Genomic DNA, 23451 nt, shown 5'->3' with positions numbered 1-23451 from the left:
GTGGGTGGTGAGGAATGTTGGCCAGGCATTAGCAGGTGGAAAACAGGGTATTATTCTGCAAAGTCCAAGGCACCTGTTGCCTTCCTGTTAGCTGCTGTATGAAGCTGCCTTATACCAAAAAAGGCCCCTGGTCTATCAGGGTCAGTCTTGTCTGCTAGTAGCATTCCTTCACATCACCTACCCTCTGGTCCCTTTAAGTGAAGATTCCAGGAATTGAACCTGGAGACTTCTGCACTAAAGCAGAAAACGATAAATAAAAATAATAGCCATCCAGGATGAAATAGGCAACACAGTTAGTATAACGTACTCCATTTTAGAAAGCTGTTGATTTGATTAAAAGCACAGGTGAACTGAATAGAGACCACTTGGCACTTAAATGATGTTCCTGTGGGTGCCAAGTGGATCCTGAATGGAGAGGGGGTTTGGCAGCTGGGGGGCCACCATGGAATAGACTCTTTCAGCCTTTGGCACCAACTCAAGTTCAGCAGAGACTCAGACAAGTGTCTGTAATGACGATCTCTGTTTAATTATAATAATTATATGGTGGGCAGATTCATATGAGCCACAGCCCGTCTACATGAGGATTGTCTTCCAACTCTATTGCTTCCCAGTGTGGTTATGAGCACAGGAAGGTGCCCTGTGCTGAGCTGGAGCCTTGGGCAGCTCTCCTAGGCCTTGGGCAAAGGGCTTTCCCAACATCTCTCGCGGATCCTTTAAATGGACCCGCCAAAGGCCAGGCCAGTAGTTGGATCGTCTGCATGCAAAGCAGGCACTCACCAAAGCTTGATTACTAACCCCTTATTACCAACAGTAAGTTCACATGGAGCCCTGACCTGGAGAGCCCAGGAGAGCCCCATCTCTTCAGATCTCAGACGTTAAGCAGGGTTGGCCTTGGTTAGTAATTGGATGGGAGACCTCCAACACAGGCCAGGGATGCAGAGGCAGGCAATGGCAAACCACCTCTGTTAGTCTCTGGCCATGAAAACCCAACCAGGGGGTTGCTGTAAGTAAGCTATGGCTTGAGGGCAGGACTTCGGGTCTCTTCCCCCCCCCCCCCCCCGTTCACATGGAGGGATATTTCTGGTGGTTTACAATCAGGAGAAGGAGTGAGAGGTCTGTATGGCGGAAGAGGATTTTTCCTTATGCACAGCTCATCTCAGTTTTACTATCTTTCAGCGAAAGCAGTTATTAAAGTAGGAGGACAAAAGTTGCCCTATGTCGGTCTCAATAGGGGCCCCCTGTGAAAAGCTTTGGTGTGTCCAGGAACTGTAAAGTAAAGGATTGTTTAAGTCTCTGGGGTTTTTTTTTTTAGTTCACTGTCCCAAATTGTGATGCCTCACTTTATCCTGCTCCTGAACAGTACTGATCAAAGATTTGGTGCCTCTCTTTCTTCTTGGCTTGGAAAGTAAAACCTTAAGTGAGTCCAAACCTATTACTTGGTCTCTGTCAGAGAGAGCAAAGTATGTTTATCAGAGGGAGGAAAGAGGACGTGAGAAGACAAAACTATTTATTACCTATCAGTTAGTTGTTGACCTTAATTTAATAGCAAATGTCACCCCCCCCCCCTTGCACCTTCAGGCTGCTGAAGCTTTGAGAGTGTCCCTCTCATTTGAGGCTGTTAATTCGTCTGGATTAATCAGCTCTTGCAAACTACCACATGGAGCCATGTGGGGATAACTGTTTGGAATTGTACTTTACATTTTACAAACAAAGAAGCAAAATACTCATTTTGCATTACTAGAAGATTTTATTTTGTTCAGTGGAAAGGTCTGCCACATGATGCTCCAGAGGAGAAGCCTGCCGAGATCTGTCATCAGAGCACCTGGGTCACCTTTAGGGTTGCCATACGCCTGTTGGGGGCAGGAGATTTCCCACCACTCAGTGGGCATTGCCCATTGGCACTCCAGTGGCATATGGAAATTAAAAAACAACAACCCTGCTCTCATTGACATCACTTCTGGGAAAAACCTAGAAGCGAAGTGATCACAGGGCTTCCTTCCATGGGTGCTACTGGACTCTTGCTCTCTCCCACTGTTACAGAGGCTAACACAGCTACCTGTCTCGACAGAGCTTCCAGCGATTCTGGGTTTTCCTATAAGCGTTGTCATGCTGTTGCCGCCAGCCACCCCTGTCTCAACCCCACCCCCACCCCCGTCTCCCACTGGTTGCCCAGCCAGGTCCGGCCATCCTAGTCGTCTGTGATCTGGAGATGTATCCTCCCCTTTTGTCTTCTGAAATAGGCTACCTGCACTGCTGCTGTTCTTTCTATGCACTTTGCTAAGGAAAGGCGATGATCTGGGATATTTGGCTTGTACCACTAAAGTAAGACAAAGCAGTTGCTTACGGTGGCACAGTTCAGAGGTGTCTCCTGTGCCAGAAGCCGTGTGCAAGTAGTTATTTATTGAGTGATTTATACCCTGTTTTATACCCTCAATTTATTTATTGAGTGATTTATACCCTGTTTTTCTCCCTAATGGGGACCCAAATTGGCTTACATTGTTCCCCCTCCTCCACTTTATCTTCACAACAAACCTGTGAGGTAGGTTAGGCTGAGTGTGTGGCTGAGTCCAAGGTCACCCAGTGAGCTTCCATGGCAGAGTGAGGATTTGAACCTGGGTCTCCCACATCCCACTCTGTCATGCTAACCACTATGCAGTTCTGACGGTAAGTACTGAGTCCAGCAGGGTTGGCTTCCCGAGAGTACTGAGTGGTATCGTTTCCATGAGAATACTGCCTCTCGCACCCATCCTGCTCTTGATCCAGTTCTGTATGGGAATCCACCCATGCTGTTTTCTTGCAGTTTGGCCATTTGCCATTGCAACAGAGGACCTGGCTTCTGGAGCAGAACCTGATGTGGTCCCCATCTCCCACCCTCAAGGAGCTGAGTTGCTGGAGAAAATATGGTTGAAAAATGACCTCCGTAGTCACATCCCGGGAGTTTCCCCATGGTTCTGTGATCTTTGCCATAGAGATTGGGGAAAATTCTTAAGTATGTCACCCAGAAGCAGGGCCGGCCCGTCCATTGAGGCCAATGAGGCGGCTGCCTCAGGCACTAAGGCGCCGGAGGGGTGCCGACCGGCGCCGGCAGGGGTGCGCGCCGCAGAGCTGCCGCTGCTGCTGCCAACCAGGAGCGCATGCTGGCAGTGGCAGCGTGGGGCAGCTGAGCAGGCAGCCTCCCGTTCAGTTGCTCTGTTGGCCGGGCGCAGCCGGCGGCCAGGGCGGCTGGCTGTGCCTGGCCCGCAGAACAACTGAATGGGAGGGCTGGAAGGCTCCCCGTGCACGTGCCAGCCCCTGCGTGATGACACCACATGCAGTGACGTCATCACGCAGTCTGGTGTGTGCGCGTGCGCATTAAGCTGCCTCGGGTGCCGGCAACACTGGAGCCGGCCCAGCCCAGAATTGACACCACATCCTCCCCACCTTCCCCCCTCCTCAGACGGTGTTGACAATCGTGTCCCCGGCTGTTGTCCCCTGAAGCACTGGGTAGGGTGGCTACGAAGATCAGGGAGTTAGCAGATGTGTTGGACTCATGGACTGAGTCACAGAACAGCTGAAAAGAGATCCATGGTTGTTCTAGCCAGCTGGAAGCCTTGGCTTTGTGTTCCTTGCTTGGGTGTCAGGAGACCCAGGTAGATGGAGTTGTGCTTCATCCAAGCTGTGCTGTATTATCTTTTTCCTCTTTGGTTTTCCAGCCTTAGGTTTCTCAGCTAGGTGTTTCAGGTTGCAAGTATTCTCACCTTAACCATCTCAGGGTTCCCCCTGCCCGCCCGTTTTTATTTGGGTGGTTTAGTTTGAGCTGAACACTCCCAGATGAAGAGCTGTCTCTTGGGTGGGCTGGGGAAAGACATCGTCTCTCCTCTGCCTTCTGTAAAGACATGATGGTTACACTCTCTCAGGAATACATCTCACCAACGCAAACAGGATTAAGTCTTGGATAGTAATCTGGAAACTGCTCCCAAATCTGGATACAGTTTCATTTGTGCTTTCTGGGAGCAAAGTGGAGGGTGTGGGAGAGAACAGCTTTACTTCCCTCCGCTTTTCTTGCTAGGTACTTGGACTCTTCTCTCTTAACACAAGCAGTTTTTGACTTGATGGGAACAAAGAAGCTTGAGAGAAGAGCTGCTGTGCCTTTGACTTCATTCTGTTCAGCCTTTGCATATTCAAATTCTTCTGTGTTCTTTTTGGGCTGTGCCACTTAGATTTCAGTGGCATTGATGGGGCTTCTGAATGAATAGCCTCTTTCTATTGCTTAGCCCTACTCTTACCTTTCTCCTGTTTTCAGTGAGTTTTTTTCCTAAAGAAGTTTCCCCTGCAAAGTACTCACCTTTCTTTCCATTTGACTTTGCACATCTTCCTGTCATCTTACCTGTTTTATTTTTCAAAAGGCATTTATAGAATGTCTCTTTTGCTTGCTGCATTTTATCTGTTCAGGAGGTATTGAGAAACGCTATTGTGTCACTAGCCGGTGGAGGAAAGCAGCTATTCTCCTGTTACAATGGTTGCTCTACAAAAAATCACGCCGGGTGGGGCAAACCTAGAAAGGGCAGAGGCAAAGATAAAATGTTCTGACCTTCTGAAACAAAAAAAGATAACCAATTAGGCCTGGTTAAAAGGGCAGCCTGGCTTTAAAATATCCAGGGGTATAACCCACTGGTCGGTCCAAACAATACTCTGTCCTCTGGAGAACTTTTCCTTGCCTCACCCAAGCTTTTGAATCCTGCAAAATTACAGCTTTGTGTATGTGTCTCTCCCTTGGATAAAACCTTTTCTTTTTTATTACTTCATCCGTGTTGTTTTGGAGTCCAAAACAGAAACTAGCTCTCTTTCCATCTTCCCCAATAATTTAGATAGAACAAAAATGTCCCAGAGCTACTATTTGCTCCTCAGAGTGAATGGGCGCCTATCTCATTGGTTTGGGAGAATATTTCTACTCTTCTAAGGTTTTTATGTTCACAGCCAGAGATAATTATTTAAAATAACTAGAGGCACCTTAAATGAGGCTCCCTGACCATGCTGAGCCTGTGGGCACCTTTGAGAAAAGGTAGTGGGTGCCACAACAAAATGGCTGCTGGGGGGGGGGGTGCGCAGATCCAGTAATAAAATGGCTGCCAGGTAGGGCTGGGTCCAATCACAAAAAGTGAGGAGGTTCTACAGAATGTAAGGAGGTTCTAACTTGAGCATCCTCATAGGAAGAAGGCAGTAGTATCGTGTCGGGTTCCTTAAAGCGTCCCGTTAGTTCATACTACAGCAGGACCTACAATTGGTATGGTATTGTTAACAAAATCTATTCAAATGTGATTGCCATTGGATTCCAGGGAGTTTGCTTCCAGCAAAATCTACTCAGTATTTAAACCTAATGCTGTATCAGTAACCTTGTGGAGTGAACCTCCCTCCATGATAGGTCATGCTTAAGACCACAGTGCATTGGGGGACACCCACACTGAGATTGTGCGCATCTCAGGACTGGTGCAGATATTACACAAAAAGCACATAGTGTGCGTGTGCAGGGGTTTTGCACAGGTACCCTGTTTCAAAAGTGTAGGTTCATCTTCGTTCTTCTGTGCCTCCACACATGGGGACTGCGCAGGCGCAGGCCAGCCGCTGGAGAATTTTCTAGAGCTTCCATGGCTCCGAAGGGGCCGTTTGTCGCGCGCCTCAGCGACCGTTTTCCCGCCCAAACGGTCACGTGATCCTCCAGCGACCAACGGCCCCTTCCCTCAGTTCTCTTCTTGCCGCCGCTTGGAGAGAACGTGAGCTTCGTTGCTCTGTGCTTTTGTGCTTCGTGCTTATTCTGACTGATTGCTTGGCTTTTGACTTCGGACTTCGTGACCTCGACTATTCTTCGGATCTCGTTTTGGACTTTGTTGTGGACTCGGTAATTTGACTCGGACTGTTTTGACCTTCCTTTCGCGTGCCCCTGAAGGTGGCCTCTAAGGCTCTCTTCAAGCATTGCCTGCAATGCCACACAAAAATGGCCAAGACCGATGGCCATGAACTGTGCCTGTTCTGTTTGGGAGAGACCCATAATGTGACGGCCTGTAAAATTTGCCAGGGCTTCACCAGCAAGGCCCGGCAGGAGCGCAAGGCCCGACTAAACTCCTCCCTGTGGCAGAAGGTCATGTCCGGAGGCGCTCCCTTGCCCTCTTCCAAGGCCGGCCCAAGCCCCTCTGCCGAACGGCATTCGAGAGCTGGCTCAGTGGCCTCCGCGAGGTCGGGGTCGAAACCGCGTCCCCCGAGTACCTCGGCGTCGAGAGCGGCCTCTCCAGCGCAGGGACCGGTGCGGCCGCCCCGTAGCGCGTCATCTACCAGGTCGGATCCGAGACCAGCTTCGGAACCGAGGATCCTGGTACCGAGTCCCCGGTCGGAACCGACGACCGGATCGGTTCCGATGAAGCCTAAGAGGTCGAAGCCGAGGTCCCCTTCGAAGGCGAGGAGCGCGTCGGTTCCGAGGTCTTCTTCGGAACCAGCGAAGAAGAAGAAGAAGACCAAGCATCATCGGTCGCCGCGTCCCGCTCCTCAGGAGGAGGTCATCGTGCTTCCTCACACGCCTTCCCCTCATCTGGGCTCCCCGGAGCCAGAAGACATCTCCGTGCCAGTGCCGGATCCGATGGCCTTCGAGACGGTGCCCGCGGAATTCTCGTCGGGGCCGGAGCCGAGCCCGCGCCGTCGGAGCCGACCAACGGAGGAATTCAACCCCCGACGGTCGGGTCACTCCTCGGTGCCTGCCGATAAAGAGGGCAAGAAGCTGGATGCCATGGGCAGGCGCCAGTACATCGTCGCTTCGCTGGGTCTGAGGATTGCCAACTACCAGACCATCATGGCAGGGTACCAGCTGTACCTCTGGGAGAAGTTGGCATCCTATACCCGGGACCTTCCACCGGAGCAGAAGGCTGTGGTGTCCCTGCTGCAAACAGAGGCTGTCCGGCTGTCTAAGCAGCAGATGAATGCCGGGAGCCACGCTGCTGACACTGCTGCTCGGGGGATGGCTTCGGCGGTGGTCCTCAGGCGCCACTCCTGGTTGCGGTCTACGGCCCTGTCCCAGGAGGTGCGTTCCAGGGTGGAGAGCATGCCCTTTGAAGGGGACTCGCTGTTCTCCAAATCGACCGACGAGACCCTGAAAAAGAAAAAAGAGGACAGGCAGACGGCGCGGTCCTTGGGTCTGGCTCCAGCGGACAAGCCCTCCTCCAGACCACGGTACGCTCCCCGGTCCGGCCCTTACCACTACCAGGGCAGATACCAACATCAGCGGCCGGGCTACCAACCGTATCCTGCCTACCAGCAGCGGCCATACCCTCCCGCACAACAGCAGAGGAGGCGTCGGCCCTTCAAGCTTCGCCCGTCACAACAACCGGCCCAGCAGAAAGATCAGCAGGGCGCCGGGAGGCAGTACTGACGGGTCACGCCAGCCGTATCCCCGAACTTATGTGTCCTTACACAGTATTTTTACGTAGATGTATATATGCATATCTATTTATTGTTGTTCTTGTTTGTTCAATAAAATTGTGTTGGACTTCACCCCCGCCTTCCTTATTGTGTGAAGCTTGGTACTCGGTGCTATCTGAATGACCTTTTTGAGTGCTTGAAGTACACGTTGCCACAGGAGGGTCCCTTATGATCAATTTCCCCTGCCTCTGGGGGATAGATTATACTTTCAGGAGTCGGATAGCAGTATCGTTTCAGCTTGTCTGTAAGAGCTGTGTGAGCAGGCCTTGTCCCATATTCGAGCCTGTCAGTACTGCCTACTGACTACCTCCTGCAACAAAACAAAAATTAGGACATTTTCAGTAGGGGGAGAGAGATACATCACCACTGGGGTGGGCATTGTACATTCTCCTCCCACCTTGACCTTGCAAACAGATGTACATTTGTAATATGTTCATTAACCGGTTGATCAGGAATCCCAAAGTTGCAGGATCACATGCAAGGAAGCCCTGTGCCAGCTGGCTGGGAGCACAGTCACCTAGGTTACAGCTAGTACTGAGCTGGTTCTGCGTCATTGTGCCCAGCGCTTTCCCTTCAGACAAAGAGCCGTTCCCTTATCGGCTGAGTTCCTTGCCATTTGTAACCCTAGCTACAAAAGTAGCTTAAAGCAACTCTGTAAACAAAGGGACTTCAGAGCAGCAGAAGTGGCTGCCTCCTGGGATGTCGGGAGCTTGCTGGAGTGTCTTGCTGTAGCCGTGAATTGCATCCAGTTTACATGCAACAGGTGGTGATAAACTGAACGGGCCGTTTCCCTCACACGCTGGTTGACAGAGCAAACAGGAGAAGAAACCTCTGAGTCCAAACTCTCCCCCGCGCCCCAAGTACGTGGGCAGCGTGATGCCTAGCCTAAGATTAGATGCCATTGCTCAGTGAACAGTCTCCTAAATGTTCAGATGCAGGCTGGCTCAGGCGGCTTATGTTAGCTCCATTTCAGCAAGGCTTGTGCGAGAGAGCAGTGGGCTTGGTGTACCACTAGCTCCAGGGCCTACAGCTTTTGGCTCCATAGTCAAATGTGGCTCTGTAAAGAAGAAAATTTATTTTTACAATTTATTTTAAAACATTTGTGTGCCTCATTTCCACCCAAATAGTATCCCCAAGGTGTCAAACATTAAAACATTTTTAAAAATTGAGACATTTTTAAAAGTATAAAAACAACTCAATGAACACACACAACATAAAGAATGAAGGAAGGCCAGTAGAAGCTATTGATGGTATGCAAAATAAAACAAAAAAGTCTCTACCTGCTGGTGGAAGACCACAATAGAGGGGGAGAGACCAATCCCCCTGGAGAGGAAGGTCCAAGTTTGGTGCTGCTACTGAGAAGGCCTCTTCTCAAGCTGCCCCCATTCTAGCCTCAGATGGTGGGAGGACATGAAGCAAGGGCAGCAGAGATGACCAGAGTGGACGGGTAGGTCCATACGGGAGAAGGTGGTTCTTAAGGTTCAAATCCAGATCCAAATCCCACCTTTAATGGCATAAAACATAAAAATAGGCTGGTACAAAATACAGGATTGTTACAATAAAAGGTTAAAAAGTTATACAGATAAAATTTAGTTACAGCATTAGAACCTCATGAAAGAGTTAAATTGTTGTTCTGTTTGTTTACTTAGACAGCTAGTTAGAAAAAGACAATTTAAGCCTTGAGTGAAAGTTCTTGCCAGAGAGGGGGAAATATTATGCTTAATGAAAAGATGTCATTCAAGACGGGCTTTAATGTAATCAGACAGACCTGTGTTATTTCCAGGAATAGGGTCAAGATACTTAAAACAAATATTTGCATAAAATGGACAATGATTCTTAAGGTATGCTGGCCCCAAACCATATAGGGCTTTATAGGCCACTGCCAGCACCTTGAATTGGGCCTGGAAGCGAATTGGGAGCCAGTGCAGATGGAACGATACGATGCCTACGATCCAGTCCAATCGTGAAAAGGTATATTGGAGGGGAATGTGGGATGCTAGAATATCCAGTATGTGATGGCAATGGTAGGCAGAAATTGTGATTGGAGATACTTACTGAGAGGCAGACGGTAGAAAGAAACAGTAGCTGATAATCCATGTGTGGACTGTGTGTAGATTTATGCTAGTGCACTAAAATGGTTGCACAGGGTGCTTCTGGGTATATTTGTTAGTTATTGTGAGCCCTTGTGTGTGCCACTTCCTAATAAAGGACTTGCAACAATTGGTATTGGGGCTCCAGAAATGTTATGAGATTATTAATCAGCATGTTACCAGTAATGTCAAGCTGTATAGTTTTAGTCACGCAAATAGGCTCTCTTACTTCAGCTGTTGGAGCTCTTGCTCTGAATGTTGACTGACTTTGGCTCTTGAATTGCAAAAGACTGTAGACCAGTGCAGTGGGAGCAGGCAAGAGAGCTGTTACTCTAAAAAAAGCAAGGTGTAATTCACTCCATATAAATTTGCAATTTGAGATCTGGCTAAGATTATTTGATTTATATACCACCCTTCAGGATGACTTAACACCCACGCAGAGCGGTTTACAAGCATGTTATTTCTTCTGCTAAATAGCAAAGATTCCAGTAGCACCTTTAAGACTAACCAACTTTATTGCAGCATAAGCTTTCGAGAGCCACAGCTCTCTTCATCAGATGCATCGTCAGTAGCTATTTCTCTACTGCAGACTAACTTGGCTAACTACTCTTGATTATTTCTGCTGACATTGTTCAGAAATGTTGAAGAAAGAAGTAGGACTGAACCTTATTGTGTTCTTTGAATTGCATCCACAGTTTACCTGCATTGCACTTCGACCAGGTAGTAAACTTATAGGGTTTTAAAAAAACTTGAGTGCAAAGTTAATGCTACTGATCACACTGTTTATTAATTTAGAAATATCTATGACCCACTTTTCTCCCTGATGGGAACCCAAAACAACTTACAATACCACTCTCCCTTCCTCTGTTTTATCCTCCGAACCACCACCCCTCTGAGGTAGGCTAGGTTGAGAGAGAGTGACAGGTCCAAGATCACCCAGTGATCTTCCATGGCAGGTGAGGGTTTGAACCTGGATCTCCCATATTCAAGTCTCACACTCTTAACTGCTGCGCTCTGCTGGTTATTAACCTGTTATCATGGAATTAGGTGTTGTATGTTGGTGTTTCAGGAACGGAGCTATTTCTCTTCCACCCACTGGCTCCCCATTTCATTTAATACTCTCATGTATTATGCTGGGTATGGACTCTTAAGTGTGAACTCTTTGCGCTTAACAAGAAACTACTTATTTATGAAAACTGTATGGAAGATCTAGGGCAAAACTACTACAGTCATCAACCAGTCAATAAGCTTATCTGTGTTTTGACTTTTTTGATTAAGCTCCTTATATTTTTTTAGATGAAAGCTGGCTGTTCCTAAAAGCCGCATGTACATTCTTGACTCTCAGTGCTGGAAAACAGCTGTAAAGTGCCATAAAGCAGCACTGGAAAATACATTAACACCCAGCAGCATCTTGTGAAAAGGCAAAAGAAGAATGTTTCCTGAGCCGTTCTGTCTCCACTTTCTTCCCACAAGCATTTTTGAGGATGCTTATGTACTTTTAAACTATTTGCCTGTTTCTTGGAAGCTAACTGATGGTCAACTGAAATGGACCCTCTGTGCCCTTACTGTAGCCAAAAGACTTCTGTTACAACCCTGGAGAGATAAATGGCCACATTCTGTAATTCAATGGATTGAGGACCTTAAAACCTTATAAGTATTTGAACATGTGTTGTATAGATGACAATTGTGCATGAACTTATTTTTAGATATTTGGAAACCTTTTAGAAGTGTTTATGTGTAGGCCTTCTGCTATTGTTGTCATATTTTTATTTCTATTTTGTATGAGGTTTTTTAAAGGAGAAAAAAAAATCTCTCTAGTTTCTGAGTGTCAAACTAGACATAACGGCATCCTCATGGCTCCCACAAGGACACTGCCAACGTTTTGAGGTCATTTTAAAATATCGCGAAGGCCTGATCCTGATCACACCCACAGCTCTTGTTGCTCCCCTGTTTTTTGAAGTGCTGAAACAGCCACCGTGTGTGTGTGTGTGTGTGTGTGTGTGTGTGCGCGCGCGCGCGCGCATGCATGCAGCCATTTCAGCATTTGATGAGGCCTGTGGGAGGGGGGAGCAAAAGCACCCCGGCCGGCTTCCTGTGGCAGTATTTAAGATGCTTTAAAACGGTGGTGGTATCCTCACGGCAGCTGTGATGGGGTGATGTCATGTCTAGTTTGGCCCTGAGTCTTTCAAGATCAAGCATAGTTGTATACGTTTACGGAGTTAAATGAAGGATGACAAGCCATAGAGTTTTCTTTACTGCCATGCTAGTCTCAAAACATAATGCAATTCTTTTTATTTAATCACCTTTTTGGTTAAGAAGATTACTATGAAATGCCTTGTCTAAAATTCCTTTGGACACTGGGTATAGCATTTGGCTGATGAAATTCCCTGAATACTCGGGCAGGACAGCCCTGGGGGAAATGGGGATAGGGACAGGTCTGTAGGATGGATAGGGAAAGACTTCAGAGCAACTTGCAAGCGTTCTCTCTTTTAAAGAGTAGCATCGGATCTAGGTGTGGCTGTGCAGATTAAATGTAGGTGGCATAAATCATGCAAATACCAGCAAAACTTGAAAGCCATTTTTGTCACATTTGGATACGTTTAGTCTCCTCTCTGAAGTGGAAATGCCAGAACTGAGGCAAACGTAACCCCCTGCCTTCTCTCCTCTCCTGTTGCTTTTCAAAAGCCTTTGTGGCGAAGCAGGTTTTCCCTCCACACCACCTGCTTGGAATCTCTCTTGGTTCTGTGGCTTGCTTCAGGAGGGTTACGTTGTCCATGCCCTGGTTCCTTTCTCCTTCAGCTGCCTGAGCAGATGAGGAAGAGGCGCAGAGAAGAAGGTGGCTGGTGTTTCAGTTACAGTCTGTCTGACAAAAGAGGCTTTCGCAGCGACATCCCTTTTTCAGTAAGGGTTTGTTCTGAGTGCAACAGCAGGGCAATGCCTTTATCACACAGTAGTGAGCAAGCTTTTGCATTAACTCACTACACTGCTTCTTCAGGCCAAAGGATTAACAAAAAGGGAGGAAGAGAGTATTGGGGCAGGAAAGTCTTCCCGGAGTGAAGCTTTAGATGGAACAGAGGAGATGTGCAGATGTAATGAGATTAGGTTAGCTAGGGACAAGGGACACCTCCAGTTGCACCAGAACAGTTGCTTCAGATTCTAGTTTCTAATATCTGCGTGCCCCCCCCCCCTTTCTTGTAGCTAGCCTCCCAGGTGAGCCCTTGCTTGACTGGCAGAGCAATCTGCTCCCCGCATCTTTCCCAGGATTATAGATTTGACTTGTAAAGCTAAGCTTTTGGTAGCTGAGCTGGAAAGGGGGGATAGGATATATTTGTACTAGCCTCTCCAAAATGGGAGGCTAGGAGAAAAGATGCCACTCCATTGAGGGATGTGCACACTTCCCTAAAGGGTGCCTGGAGGATTCTGGCAGCAGAGCTACCGATTTGGGTTCCTTTGAGTCTTGTATGTTTGTGTTTCCGTTTCTTACAGGTTGTGTTCTTTTCTTCTGTGGGTCTTTGACAGTGTGCAGAGAGTCTCTTACTCTCTGTGCCCCATGTTATCTCTCTGTGCAGGGATACTATAAAACAATTGCCCCTATCCAAATATCATGCAGTGTGTGAATACAGATTAAGGCAATGGTCCCCTAATGAGCTTCTCTGCAAATGAAGCCAAAGCCAAAGAAAGATGACTTCGCTGTAGATCACTCAAAGAGAAGGATGCCGGCCATTTCAGCAAACCTCCAGCAATGCAGAATGCCCACCACGAAAGAAGAGATGGTTCCCTTGGCCTTCCACGTGGTCTGCCAGCTCTTCCTGAACACGAGGCCTCCTCACTGCCCCTTGCTATATTGACTTGGCAACAATTAATTCATTTAAAGAATGTTTGCCCTGTCTAATCTAAATAGCCCACAGGATGGAGAAGACCCAGCATGGTATAGTGGCCAGAGTATCAGACTACTCTCTGGGAGACCCAGGTTCAAATCCCGACTCTGCTGTGGAAGCTCACTGGGTGGCTTTGGGCCAGTCATTCTCACTCAGCCTAACCTACCTCACAGGCTTGTTTTGAGGATAAAATGGAGGGGATAACAATGTAAACCACTTTGGGTGCCTATTGGGGAGAAAAGTGGGGCATAAATATCTAAATAAATAAGTTTGCAAACCAGGACAGAGACCAGAAAAACTCTAAAAATATTGGATGCTGAAGGAGGCAAGAAGTCAAGAATTAATGCCATAACTCAACCTGAAAAATACCTTTGAGCAAATGTTCAGTGTTGCTTCCAGTTTGTGCCAGAAGAAGACTTACCAATCAGGCAAGTCTCTGCCCACCCCACAGTTTTCTACTGGGTGCCTGCACTGGGCTGGCAACCTTAGAACAGGCCAAGGTTGAGTGAGCCCATGGGCAGTGGGAATAGCAAGGACAAGTCATTGTCAAGAATGCAGCTGGTAAAGGAGGGGAAGGGTGAGCTAATGCTGTCTCTTGGTCAAATGCGAGATTTGATTCTCTACTTTTACGTTGGGGTTCTCTGATTGGATATTGAGATACTCTGGTTGGACAGTGGGATTCTCTGATTTGCAGTTGGGTTTCCTTCTTCACTTTGGTTATGTTGGGCTTTGATGGTCCAGCTTGCATGGGAGTGCTTAAGGTTTCCTTTGCCTGGAAAACCTTGGAAATGTTCCCCTCTAGGAAACAATGAACAATGGCTGCAGGCAGCTTGTTCAGGGGCCTATAGAATTAGACACTGGGATCTAATTTTTTTGAAACTTAGGAGGAGGGAATCTTTAGTGGACAGGAAGGAATAGGTTGCCTGCAAATTTGGTGATGTTTGCTTGAAAACTGACCCTCTACCACCACCCCCTGGATAATTTTCCTCATAAGGAATAGTGTCTGGATAAATTAGGGATTCTTTAACCGGGTTAGAGAACCTGACTTGGATCTCAGGGATACTGAATTTTTTTGTGTCCCTGAAACCTGGATGCAGATCAGCCAATTTATTTTTATTTTTTGCGTATACCCCAAACCTTGTCTACTCTGACTGGCAGCAACTCTCCTGGTTCTCAAGTGGAGACCTTTTAAAAGCAAGCACCAGGTCATTATAGATCCATGGGGTGGGGGTGGGGGTGGGGACATTGCATCACGGTGTTTTCTTGGCAGACTTTTGGTTACGGGGTGATTTGCCATTACCTTCCCCAGTCATTTACTCTTTACCCCCAGGAAACTCAGTACTCATTTTACTGACTTTGGAAGGATGGAAGGCTGAGTCAACCTTGAGCTGGCTACCTGAACCCGGCTTCCACCAGGATTGAACTCAGGTCGTGAGCAGAGCTTGGGCAGCAATACTGCAGCTTACCACTGTGCACCACGGGGCTCACTCTTAGAGGCCTTTCCCATCCCCTATTACCTGTTCCTTTTATCTGGAGATGCCAGGGGGATGAACCTTCTGCAGCAAAGCAGAGGCATCTTCCCAGTGGCTGGGAAAAGCTCGAGAGGTGAGGGGTGGAGTTTGTTCCTCTTCAAGCAACTACCTTGAAAATTACACCTGCATGCTTTGAAACGTGGCATGGAGAGTTACAGAAGCCAAGTGCCAGCTATAGTAACACAGTAAAAGAGCTACCTAATACAACTACTGTCATCTTTCAGAAACAAAACAAAATAATCCTTATGGTGTGGTACCTGGGTCTTCAATGCTTACTCAAAGATAAGTCATGCTTGTGACACCCAACATTTGCACTTTGAATTTTTGTTTTTAAGGAAAAAAATAGAATGATATTGGGGTGGGAAGGTGGACGTGCTACAATTCCCTAGTTAGAAGTAACTCCTGTTTAACCAGCATGTCTGCAGGGTAATTTTACCAATTATGTATATTTACCAATTCAACTGGGTTCCCACTTTGTAGGCATATGTGGAACATGAATCCCAGATCTGAACAGATGGTGTGCAGGCCAGAGTCCTGGGCAGAGAAGGGGTCGATCTGTGTCCCACTCAGTCAGGAGGTCCTCAGTGGTTTGTCTTCTCGCTCTGTACTGAACAGTGAGGGCAAAAGGAGAGGAATCCATGGTTATGTGGAATCCTCCTGGAGACTGGGTGGGCTGCCAATCAGATCCAAGCTCAGATCATTGCAGGGACATCATGCTGGGATATTTACAGAAGAAAAATGAATATCAGGAGATTCCATCCTAACACTCCCCTGATCAACAAGATGGCAGTCTTGGAATCCAGATCTGCTCCCAGTAACAACGGACCCACCATTTATCTCACTGTGATGCAGTCACAAGCGTCACTTGTTGATTTCAGAATATTTGTTTCCCGTTTAGTTTTGCATATCCAAAGCTTCATGTGTTCCTGATGTCATGAAGAGGAAGAGAGGCTGAAGTCCTATTCTCCTTACTCACTTGTAGCGTTTAATTGAATTTTCAGAAATTTATTATCTCTATATTTTTCTCTTCCATGAAGTTCCCAATTTTTTCCATCCCGATTTCTGTGCAGATCCATACCTTCAGCAAACATACAACGTGTTCTATTCTCAAAACTGGGGGAGGGGCTTACTCGTTCACCTCCTTAATTACTTCCTAATTTGATTTTTAGATTCTTAAGACTGTTCTGTTAGTGAACACGGAGCTAAGCTTCTTCCTTCCTTTTTTGTCTTTGCAGGTAGAGGATGCCATGCTTATGTTTGACAAGACCACCAACAGACATAGAGGTAAGAGGGCGAAACTGATCCCCGGCTATGATGTTCATTTTTCACTTTAGATTGGCCTGATTGCTGGCAAGTCATGGACTTTTTTCTCCGTACGACATGACTAAATGTGGATGACTTTCTGGTCAAAAGATGGGATTGGTAATGGGATCTCCAATGACCAACAGGCAGGCTGTTACCTCAAGTCCCAGGCATTCCCCATTGTATGACTTGCTTTGAGCAGAAAGAGACTTCTATTTGGTTGTCACTGGGCGCGCCATAAATTGCCCGGTGGTGGTAGTGGTCATATCATTCCTTACATCTGCCCTTTTCTTAATTCGAGGAACCATAAGATGGTTCCTTCGTGTCAGGCTGAGATCCTAACTGGCCCAAGATCACATTTTCCTTCTTTTTTCCTCCCTCCCCTGGAAAGGGACGAATTAATTTACAGCTGTACACTGGCAGCTCCTTCACTGGCTTCCTAGGGCACAAACAGAACTCCTGGACTTCTGTCCCAGCATGGTGAGTTTGTGCTTCTCCCAAACGTGAGGTTAACCTTCTTCCTGGGCCTTGCAATTGGATACAGAATTGTAGCAGGTTTGTCTATGGCAGATTGGCCAAAGTGGCAGTTTCCGGACTTCCTGGATGATTTAAGACACTTGATGGGATCACGAAGATGGGGAGATTCAAGTTATTTTGAAGCCCAAAGACATCCCGAGAAATGGGAATCTTTGAATGTGTCTGTTCTATATGGGTTTCTCTCCCCTCCCCACCCCGGCCCTAGTCCTCCATTCTCAATTATTTGAAGAGTATGAGTGAAAATGGGGAAGGGGGAGATATTGTCAATAGTGACACTGTAAAATTTCCCCCATCTCTGTGTTAAAGATCATAAAGATTGTAGGGATTCTTAGAGTGCCCCCCAGAAGTGACTTCACATTCTCCAGATCTCATTGCAGCCTCCAAGTGCAGGGGAACATCACATCCCCTGCAGGGCCTTCTGCTGATGAGAACCTGCAGTTGGGCTAAATCAGCAACTGCCCTTAAGCACACTTTCTTTGTGGTACCTCACTCCTTGCGGAATGGCCTGCCTGAGGAGGCCCGGGAAGCCTCCTCTCTTCTGGCTTTCTGCAAACTATGCAGGATTGAATTATTGAGGAGGGCTTTCTTCTCAGCTTATAGGGGGGCTGTGTCATAGTGAATCGCTCAAAAAGATACCTTGATAAGGGACTGGGACTGTAGATTAGGCTGTTGGGTATTGTCTGCTGATGTAAATATGCTCCTGCTAGGTAGTTTGAGATTTCTAAAGATGTCATGTTAATTCAGTGTTTGGCTTTATGCTGGGTTTCAAATGTGCAGTTAACATACACTATTGTATCTGTTTTCATTGACTCTCCTGTTGATCATGTTGTATTTTTGCTCTGTGAATGTCCTAGCTATTGATTATATGGCATTCACTTACAATATGCAATCTGCCTTTGATCTCAGCGAGAAAGGTGGACTATAAACAAACAACAACATAATAATTTCTCCAGATCATAGCGACTGGGGAAATTCTTAGAACATCACAGAGGATGTGAAATCACATCCCCTGAAACTCTACTCTTCTCAGGTACCACCTCCAAAATCTCCCGTAATTTGTTAGTGCAGGGGAGCGGGGAGGACCCTGTTATGTTACACAGTGGCAGGGCTTTTCCCCCCTTAAAAATACCCACATGACTGGTCAGCATTTGGCTGTTTTGGCCATTTTGGGCCTATTTTGGCCCAAAATGGCCAGGATTGGGCCGCTGCCTGGTGGGGGAGGGTTCCTCTGCTCGGCAGTGGCCTGTTCCAGGATGATTCAGGCACAATCCAGGCCTTTACAACCTGTTTCAGTCATTTTGAGCCCATTTCAGCCCAATTCGGGCCTGAAACAGCCAGGAACGGGCCCCTTCCAAGTGGGGGAGTGTTCCTCCGTGTGGCAGTGGCCCATTCCAGGCCAATTTGGGCCCAATCAGGCCTGTTTCTGTCCCATTTCAGCCATTTGGGGCTCATTTTGGCCCAATTCGAGCCCGAAATAGCCAGGATCGGATCACTGCCAGGCAGGGAAGGGTTCCCCTGTGCAGCAGTGTCCCATTCCAGGCCAATTCGTGCCTGATCCGGCCTGTGTTGGCTATTTTGGGCCTGTTTCGGCCCAATTCGGGCCTGAAACGGCCAGGATTGTGCCATTGCCAGGTGGTGGAGGGTTCTCCCATGCTGCAGCGGCTTGTTCCAGGCTGATTCGGGCTGTTTTGGGCCAGTTTCAGCCATTTTGGTCCTATTTCGGGCCCTGCAAGGGGCCCTGCAAGGAGGGGAGGCTTCCCCTGCATGGAAGCGGCCCATTCCAGGCCGATTTAGGCCCGATCTGGGCCATTTTGGGCCAATTTTGGACCCATTTTGGCCCAATTCAGACCCAAAATGGACAGGATCTGGCCACTGCCGCACAGGGGAGCATTCCCCTTGTGGCAGCAGCCCGTTCCAGGCTGATTCGGGCCCGATTTGGCCCAATTTGGGCCCGAAACAGCCAGGATCAGGCTGCTGGTGTCAGTCCTTGGCAGGTAAATCCCCAAGTCCCTCACAGCAAACACTCAGGTGCATTGGTTGAAGTAACATTTATTAGAGATCTATACAGTCCAAGTGATCTATACGAATGCATTGGCAGAAGTGACTTTTCAAAAAAGGACAGTATTAATTATAGGGAACCTTCCCACCCCAAGATAGTGTCGGCATCCTGGCGCGCACACCCCAAAGAGTTACATGGGAACTGATTAGTTTAGACTACACATAGTACAGGATGAAATCATTTCATTCTCTGGGAAAAGATACAATCTGAGCTGGCTGTAGCTTGCCGTCAAGGACACTTGCTGTAGAAATGAAAGTGAATACCTTTAGCAGATAGGAGACAATTCCCCCCTTTTTGCTGAGTACATTGCAGTTCAACATTTTACACACACTCAGAAACCCAATATGGTGTACAATAGAGATCAGCACAGAAAAGGAAATACACGCTAATGGCAGGTATGCAGTCAGACATACATGACAGCTGCTGGGCGGAGGAGTGCTCTCCTACGTGACAGCGGCGCGTTCCAGGCCGATTTGGGCCCGAATCAGGCCCCCTCTGGAGCGCCTGCGTGATGACATCACTTCTCGGAAGTGATGTCATCATGTCGTCCTGGGAGTGCGTGCACACTCTGCACATGTGTATGGTACCCTGTGAGTTCCACCATCTCTTTCCCCCCCCAAAAAGCCCTGCACAGTGGTTATAGGGGAAAAACGCTCTGGGGCTCATGTTTCCCAAGCTAGAGCCCAGAGAGAGTAGGGAGCCCATGGATGTGAGCTGTTTTGTGAAACGTAAACAGGGGGTAGTCAGTCAGTCAATACCTTTTATTGGCATTCAATAAAAAAAAAAAACAATTTACGCCGAGAAAGACAAACCAAGGATACAACAAGATCAGCCGGCAGTAGAATTAACCATATACTCCCTAATCCACATAGCAATTGAGAGATACGGTGCATCTGTATATGTGATATAGGGGCGCTGGTCTGATGATAATAATAAAAAGACGAACCTTCCGTCAGATTGATCCTGTTGGTTAAACAATAGGGGGCTAATCCAGGAGTCCTGCACATGGATATAAAAGTCACAATAAAATAGAACATGAGTTACTGATTTGGGTTGCCTCCTTCCACAAGGACAGTTTTTTTTAAGATAGGGAATATTTGTGAATCTGCCAAACAGAATTTCAGAGGGTAAAATGTCAAAGTGTGCGTCGAGAGCATGGAATCAGTTGCATATTGGGAAGAGGACTTTTTAAAACTGGTGTGGTCTTGGAGAAATCCTAGGATCAATGCAACTGGTCTACAGTGTTGTCCGTTTGCATCCCCATAACATTGTCTTCTGATACCCACATAATCGTAGCCATTGTGCCTACCCTATCGGGTCATATGAGGTGGTTCACTTTTGCTTCAGTAAGGTTTCTCTTCATCCTTTCAAATCCCTATATGCTCTTTATTTCTGCCGTTAGTCCGCTTTGTCTCTGGAATTGCACAAAAGTGATCTGAACTGAGCATGCATGCGTTCCATTAGAAGCAGATCCCTGGGGAAGTTGATAGTTTTTCATGTTTGCCTGGTGGTCTTCTTGAAGGCAAATGCAAGCACACTTTCTGAGTGGGTTTGAGACGTCTCATTCAGGGCTTTTCACCCTGATGAAGGAACGTAGTGCAAGCTTGCTCTGTTATGAAGAGGCCTCCGGTGCTGGTGCCTAAGCTGGCTTGGTTCCCCTCGTTCCTGCTGTTACCTGTGCAACATTTCTTTTGCTTTCATGGGCTGAGGTTTTTCTTTTTTTAAAAATCTGAAAGCGTGACAGCTTGCCGAGACCTAATGAGAAGATGTTCAACAGGAAAGCAGCCAAACAGGCTTTGTGTGGGCTCCATGCGCCATTCCCCACAGGCAGAGCTGAGGTGACAAGCTTGGGAATGGAAACCGGCAAAGGCGCTTTGGTGTCAAATTCTAGGGCTTGATTCTTCTTGTTAAGGGAGTAAAGATTTTTTTTCTGAAAAGGATTAATTAATGCCCTTGAGGCAGAGTACAGTAACTTCTTGTTGGCACTTTTTCTCACCTACAGCTTTCCTGAAATACAACTGCAGTAACTTCCCATCTCTCCTTGTTGGAGCTTCAGGTTTCACCTTCCAGCAAAGATCTCTGAGGGTGCTGTGGCTGGAATGAGGCTGTTGCTGCCTAGGCACAAGACTTCCTGGCGGCTGAGCTCCAGGCAAGCTGCAGCCTGCCGGAAAGCGGCGGCCCTGGTTGCTCGTGAAACTGGCTTCCCTTGGGAGCTCCATCCCAAATCTGTCTCAGCTGGGGCGAGGATGCCAAGTTCCAGCTTGTGTGGATTGACAGTGTGGGGCATCCATATGACGTCACCACCACCTTTTGCTATCCCCCACTTTGTTTGAAATGCAGGAAAAGCAGGAACTCTACCGGGCGGATCTTCCATTGGTCTGTCTGTCTTTCACTGGCTCTCAAACCTGGGAGCAGCTCAGACCCACGAAACTGGAGCAGAGGTTCCGCTTTCAATTTTAGGGGGAAGGGTGTGGATTCTCAGCAAGGTTTAACAGCCCACTATCGGATATCATCAAGATCAGATTTTTAACAAGACTTTTTTAATACCCCAGAATATTAGTAATAATAATATTGATCTAAAACAGCCATCTTGCTTGCCAAGGAATTTGTGTCTTTGGCATGTATGCCTGGTGATAGGCATAGCAGTAATCAGAACGAGTGAGTTGGTGAGATGGAGCTGTGCTCCTGAGAAGTCAGGGCACGTGGCCTGAGATACTGTGGGAAACCTATTGCCACCCTTTGTAACGGACAACCCTGTTGCTCATCCTCATGGTTTGTGCCCTCATCATGTGAAATTGCCATTACAGGCTGCAGGGTTACAGGTCATACCTTTAGAAAATTGGGGCAGGGGGGTGTAGACAGTCTTGAACGGACAATATTCCCGAAAGAGCACCAGCGCAGGAGCAGCTGGAGAGCTGGTCTTTTGTTTTAATTTCATGGTTTTGTTGCACACCAGTGTGCGACTGATTTTCAGTGCTTTGCTGCATAGTATGAGTCTGGTCTAAGGCTCTGCCAGTGGTTCAAACCATGCGTGGATTGGTGTTTCTGCTGCCTTGGAAGAAAGGTTGCGAAACACCCTTCAGGTTTTGATGGTTCAGAAACGTGGGTCATCTCTTCACAATAAATCCTCCTGGCCCAGGTTTTCAAGCAGAGAAAAAAACCCTTCCAGAGGGTCAGATAATGGAGCGGTGTGTTCTCTGGCTGACCTGCATTGTGCAGCAGGACCATAGCAGCCTTGTCTGTAGTTGATTTGTCGTATGCTGCATGGGTCAGCCAGAGTCCATGGAGGTCAATTACCTGATCATATTACATTGTAAACAGAGCCTCGCCTTTGTTGGTTGCTTTCTGACCAGGAAACCATCATCCTGTTTCTGGTGGCAGTCTAGGAATTGGCCCAAGGAAGCTCTGTAGGAATGGTTCTACAGACATCCAGCTCTGGAAAGGTTGTACGTCACCCGTTTGGCATGACGAAGGCCCAAGTTCGATCTTTGACATGCCAGTTAAAAAGAAGGGCCTTTGGGTAGCAGTGCTGGGGAGAGATCCCAGAAAGCTGTTGCTATTCAGAGCAGATGGTACTGAGTTAGATGGCCTATGGTCTGGCTTGGCCTAAGCTGTCTGTGTTCATGTATCAGGACGGAGCGGGATGTCCTCTTTAAAAAGCCGGATGTGTTTTTGGACTTAGACTTTCACTGAGGGGTGCATATTGGCTGTACTCTTCAAGATGGAGACTCTCAGAATTGAAAACTTAGGTTTTTTTTTTAAAAAAAAACACATGCTGATTAGCTTTTCAGAAAGTAAGATTCAAGCTTAACATTTTCCTTGGCTAGCTAAGTTTTCTGTGAGCCAGGAGTCTTTTGCATGCATTTTTCGCTCTGCCTTTCCAAAAACTGACTGAAGTGATCTAGTATAAGCCATTCCTAGGTTTTCTTCCCCACCCTGTGCAACGTGGGTCTGGTGGGTGCATCTTTCCAGTAGCGATTAATGCCCCATGTGTACCCTGCTGCTTTTTGCACTAAACACATAAATAGAATGAGTGAGGGCAGGCCCTGCCTCGTGGTTTCTGCTTCCAAGTGGGAACAGACCTTGGGGGAATTGTATCATTTTGTGTCTCTGGCTTGGATTTGGTTCAGCATCAGAGGAGGATACTTCTCTGACTGCTGCTTTTATTGTCTTATACACCACAAAAGTGTCAGCGTCTTAGAATGATACGATCTGAAGAGTGATGCGCGTGGCGGATTTGTCTAGGGAGCCTGCCTGCCTCTGGCTCCCAGCTCTGAGTGAGCCTGGGCAGGGCTCTCTGAGTTGGGGAGGGGGCTAGGGGGGGTCATAAATCTGGAACAAAAATGTCTACTCAGAGCATGGCTCTTGTGCTTCGGGGATTTTTTTAAAAAAACAAGCATAACGATGTCATAATAAATGTATAACGGTCATTATGCTTGGTTTTAGAAAAAAATCCCTGATACATGACAGCCGTGCTGTGAGTAGACATTTTTGTTCTGGATTTATGATCCCCTCCCCCACCTCCCACGGGCCATCCTGAAATGCCCCACCTGGACTCACCCAGAGCTCAGAGGCAGAGGTCAGAACTCAGGGGGCAAACCGACACAATG

The 23451-nt window shown here is 47.5% G+C and overlaps 1 protein-coding gene across 8 annotated transcripts in view; it reads left to right on the top strand.

Moving 5' to 3' along the window:
- MSI2 (musashi RNA binding protein 2) overlaps positions 1-23451 on the top strand; it is a 568931-nt gene that overhangs the window by 273820 nt on the left and 271660 nt on the right. For all 8 annotated transcript variants that reach the window (XM_055001131.1, XM_055001129.1, XM_055001127.1 and 5 more), the window contains exon 7: positions 16179-16227. In XM_055001131.1, coding sequence (XP_054857106.1) covers positions 16179-16227 — 49 coding nt within the window. The remainder of the gene's footprint in view (positions 1-16178; positions 16228-23451) is intronic.

The sequence above is a fragment of the Eublepharis macularius genome, chromosome 17 (assembly GCF_028583425.1).
Source record: "Eublepharis macularius isolate TG4126 chromosome 17, MPM_Emac_v1.0, whole genome shotgun sequence".
In the NCBI taxonomy this organism is placed as follows: Eukaryota; Metazoa; Chordata; class Lepidosauria; order Squamata; family Eublepharidae; genus Eublepharis; species Eublepharis macularius.
This window is presented reverse-complemented; position numbering and strand designations above follow the sequence as displayed.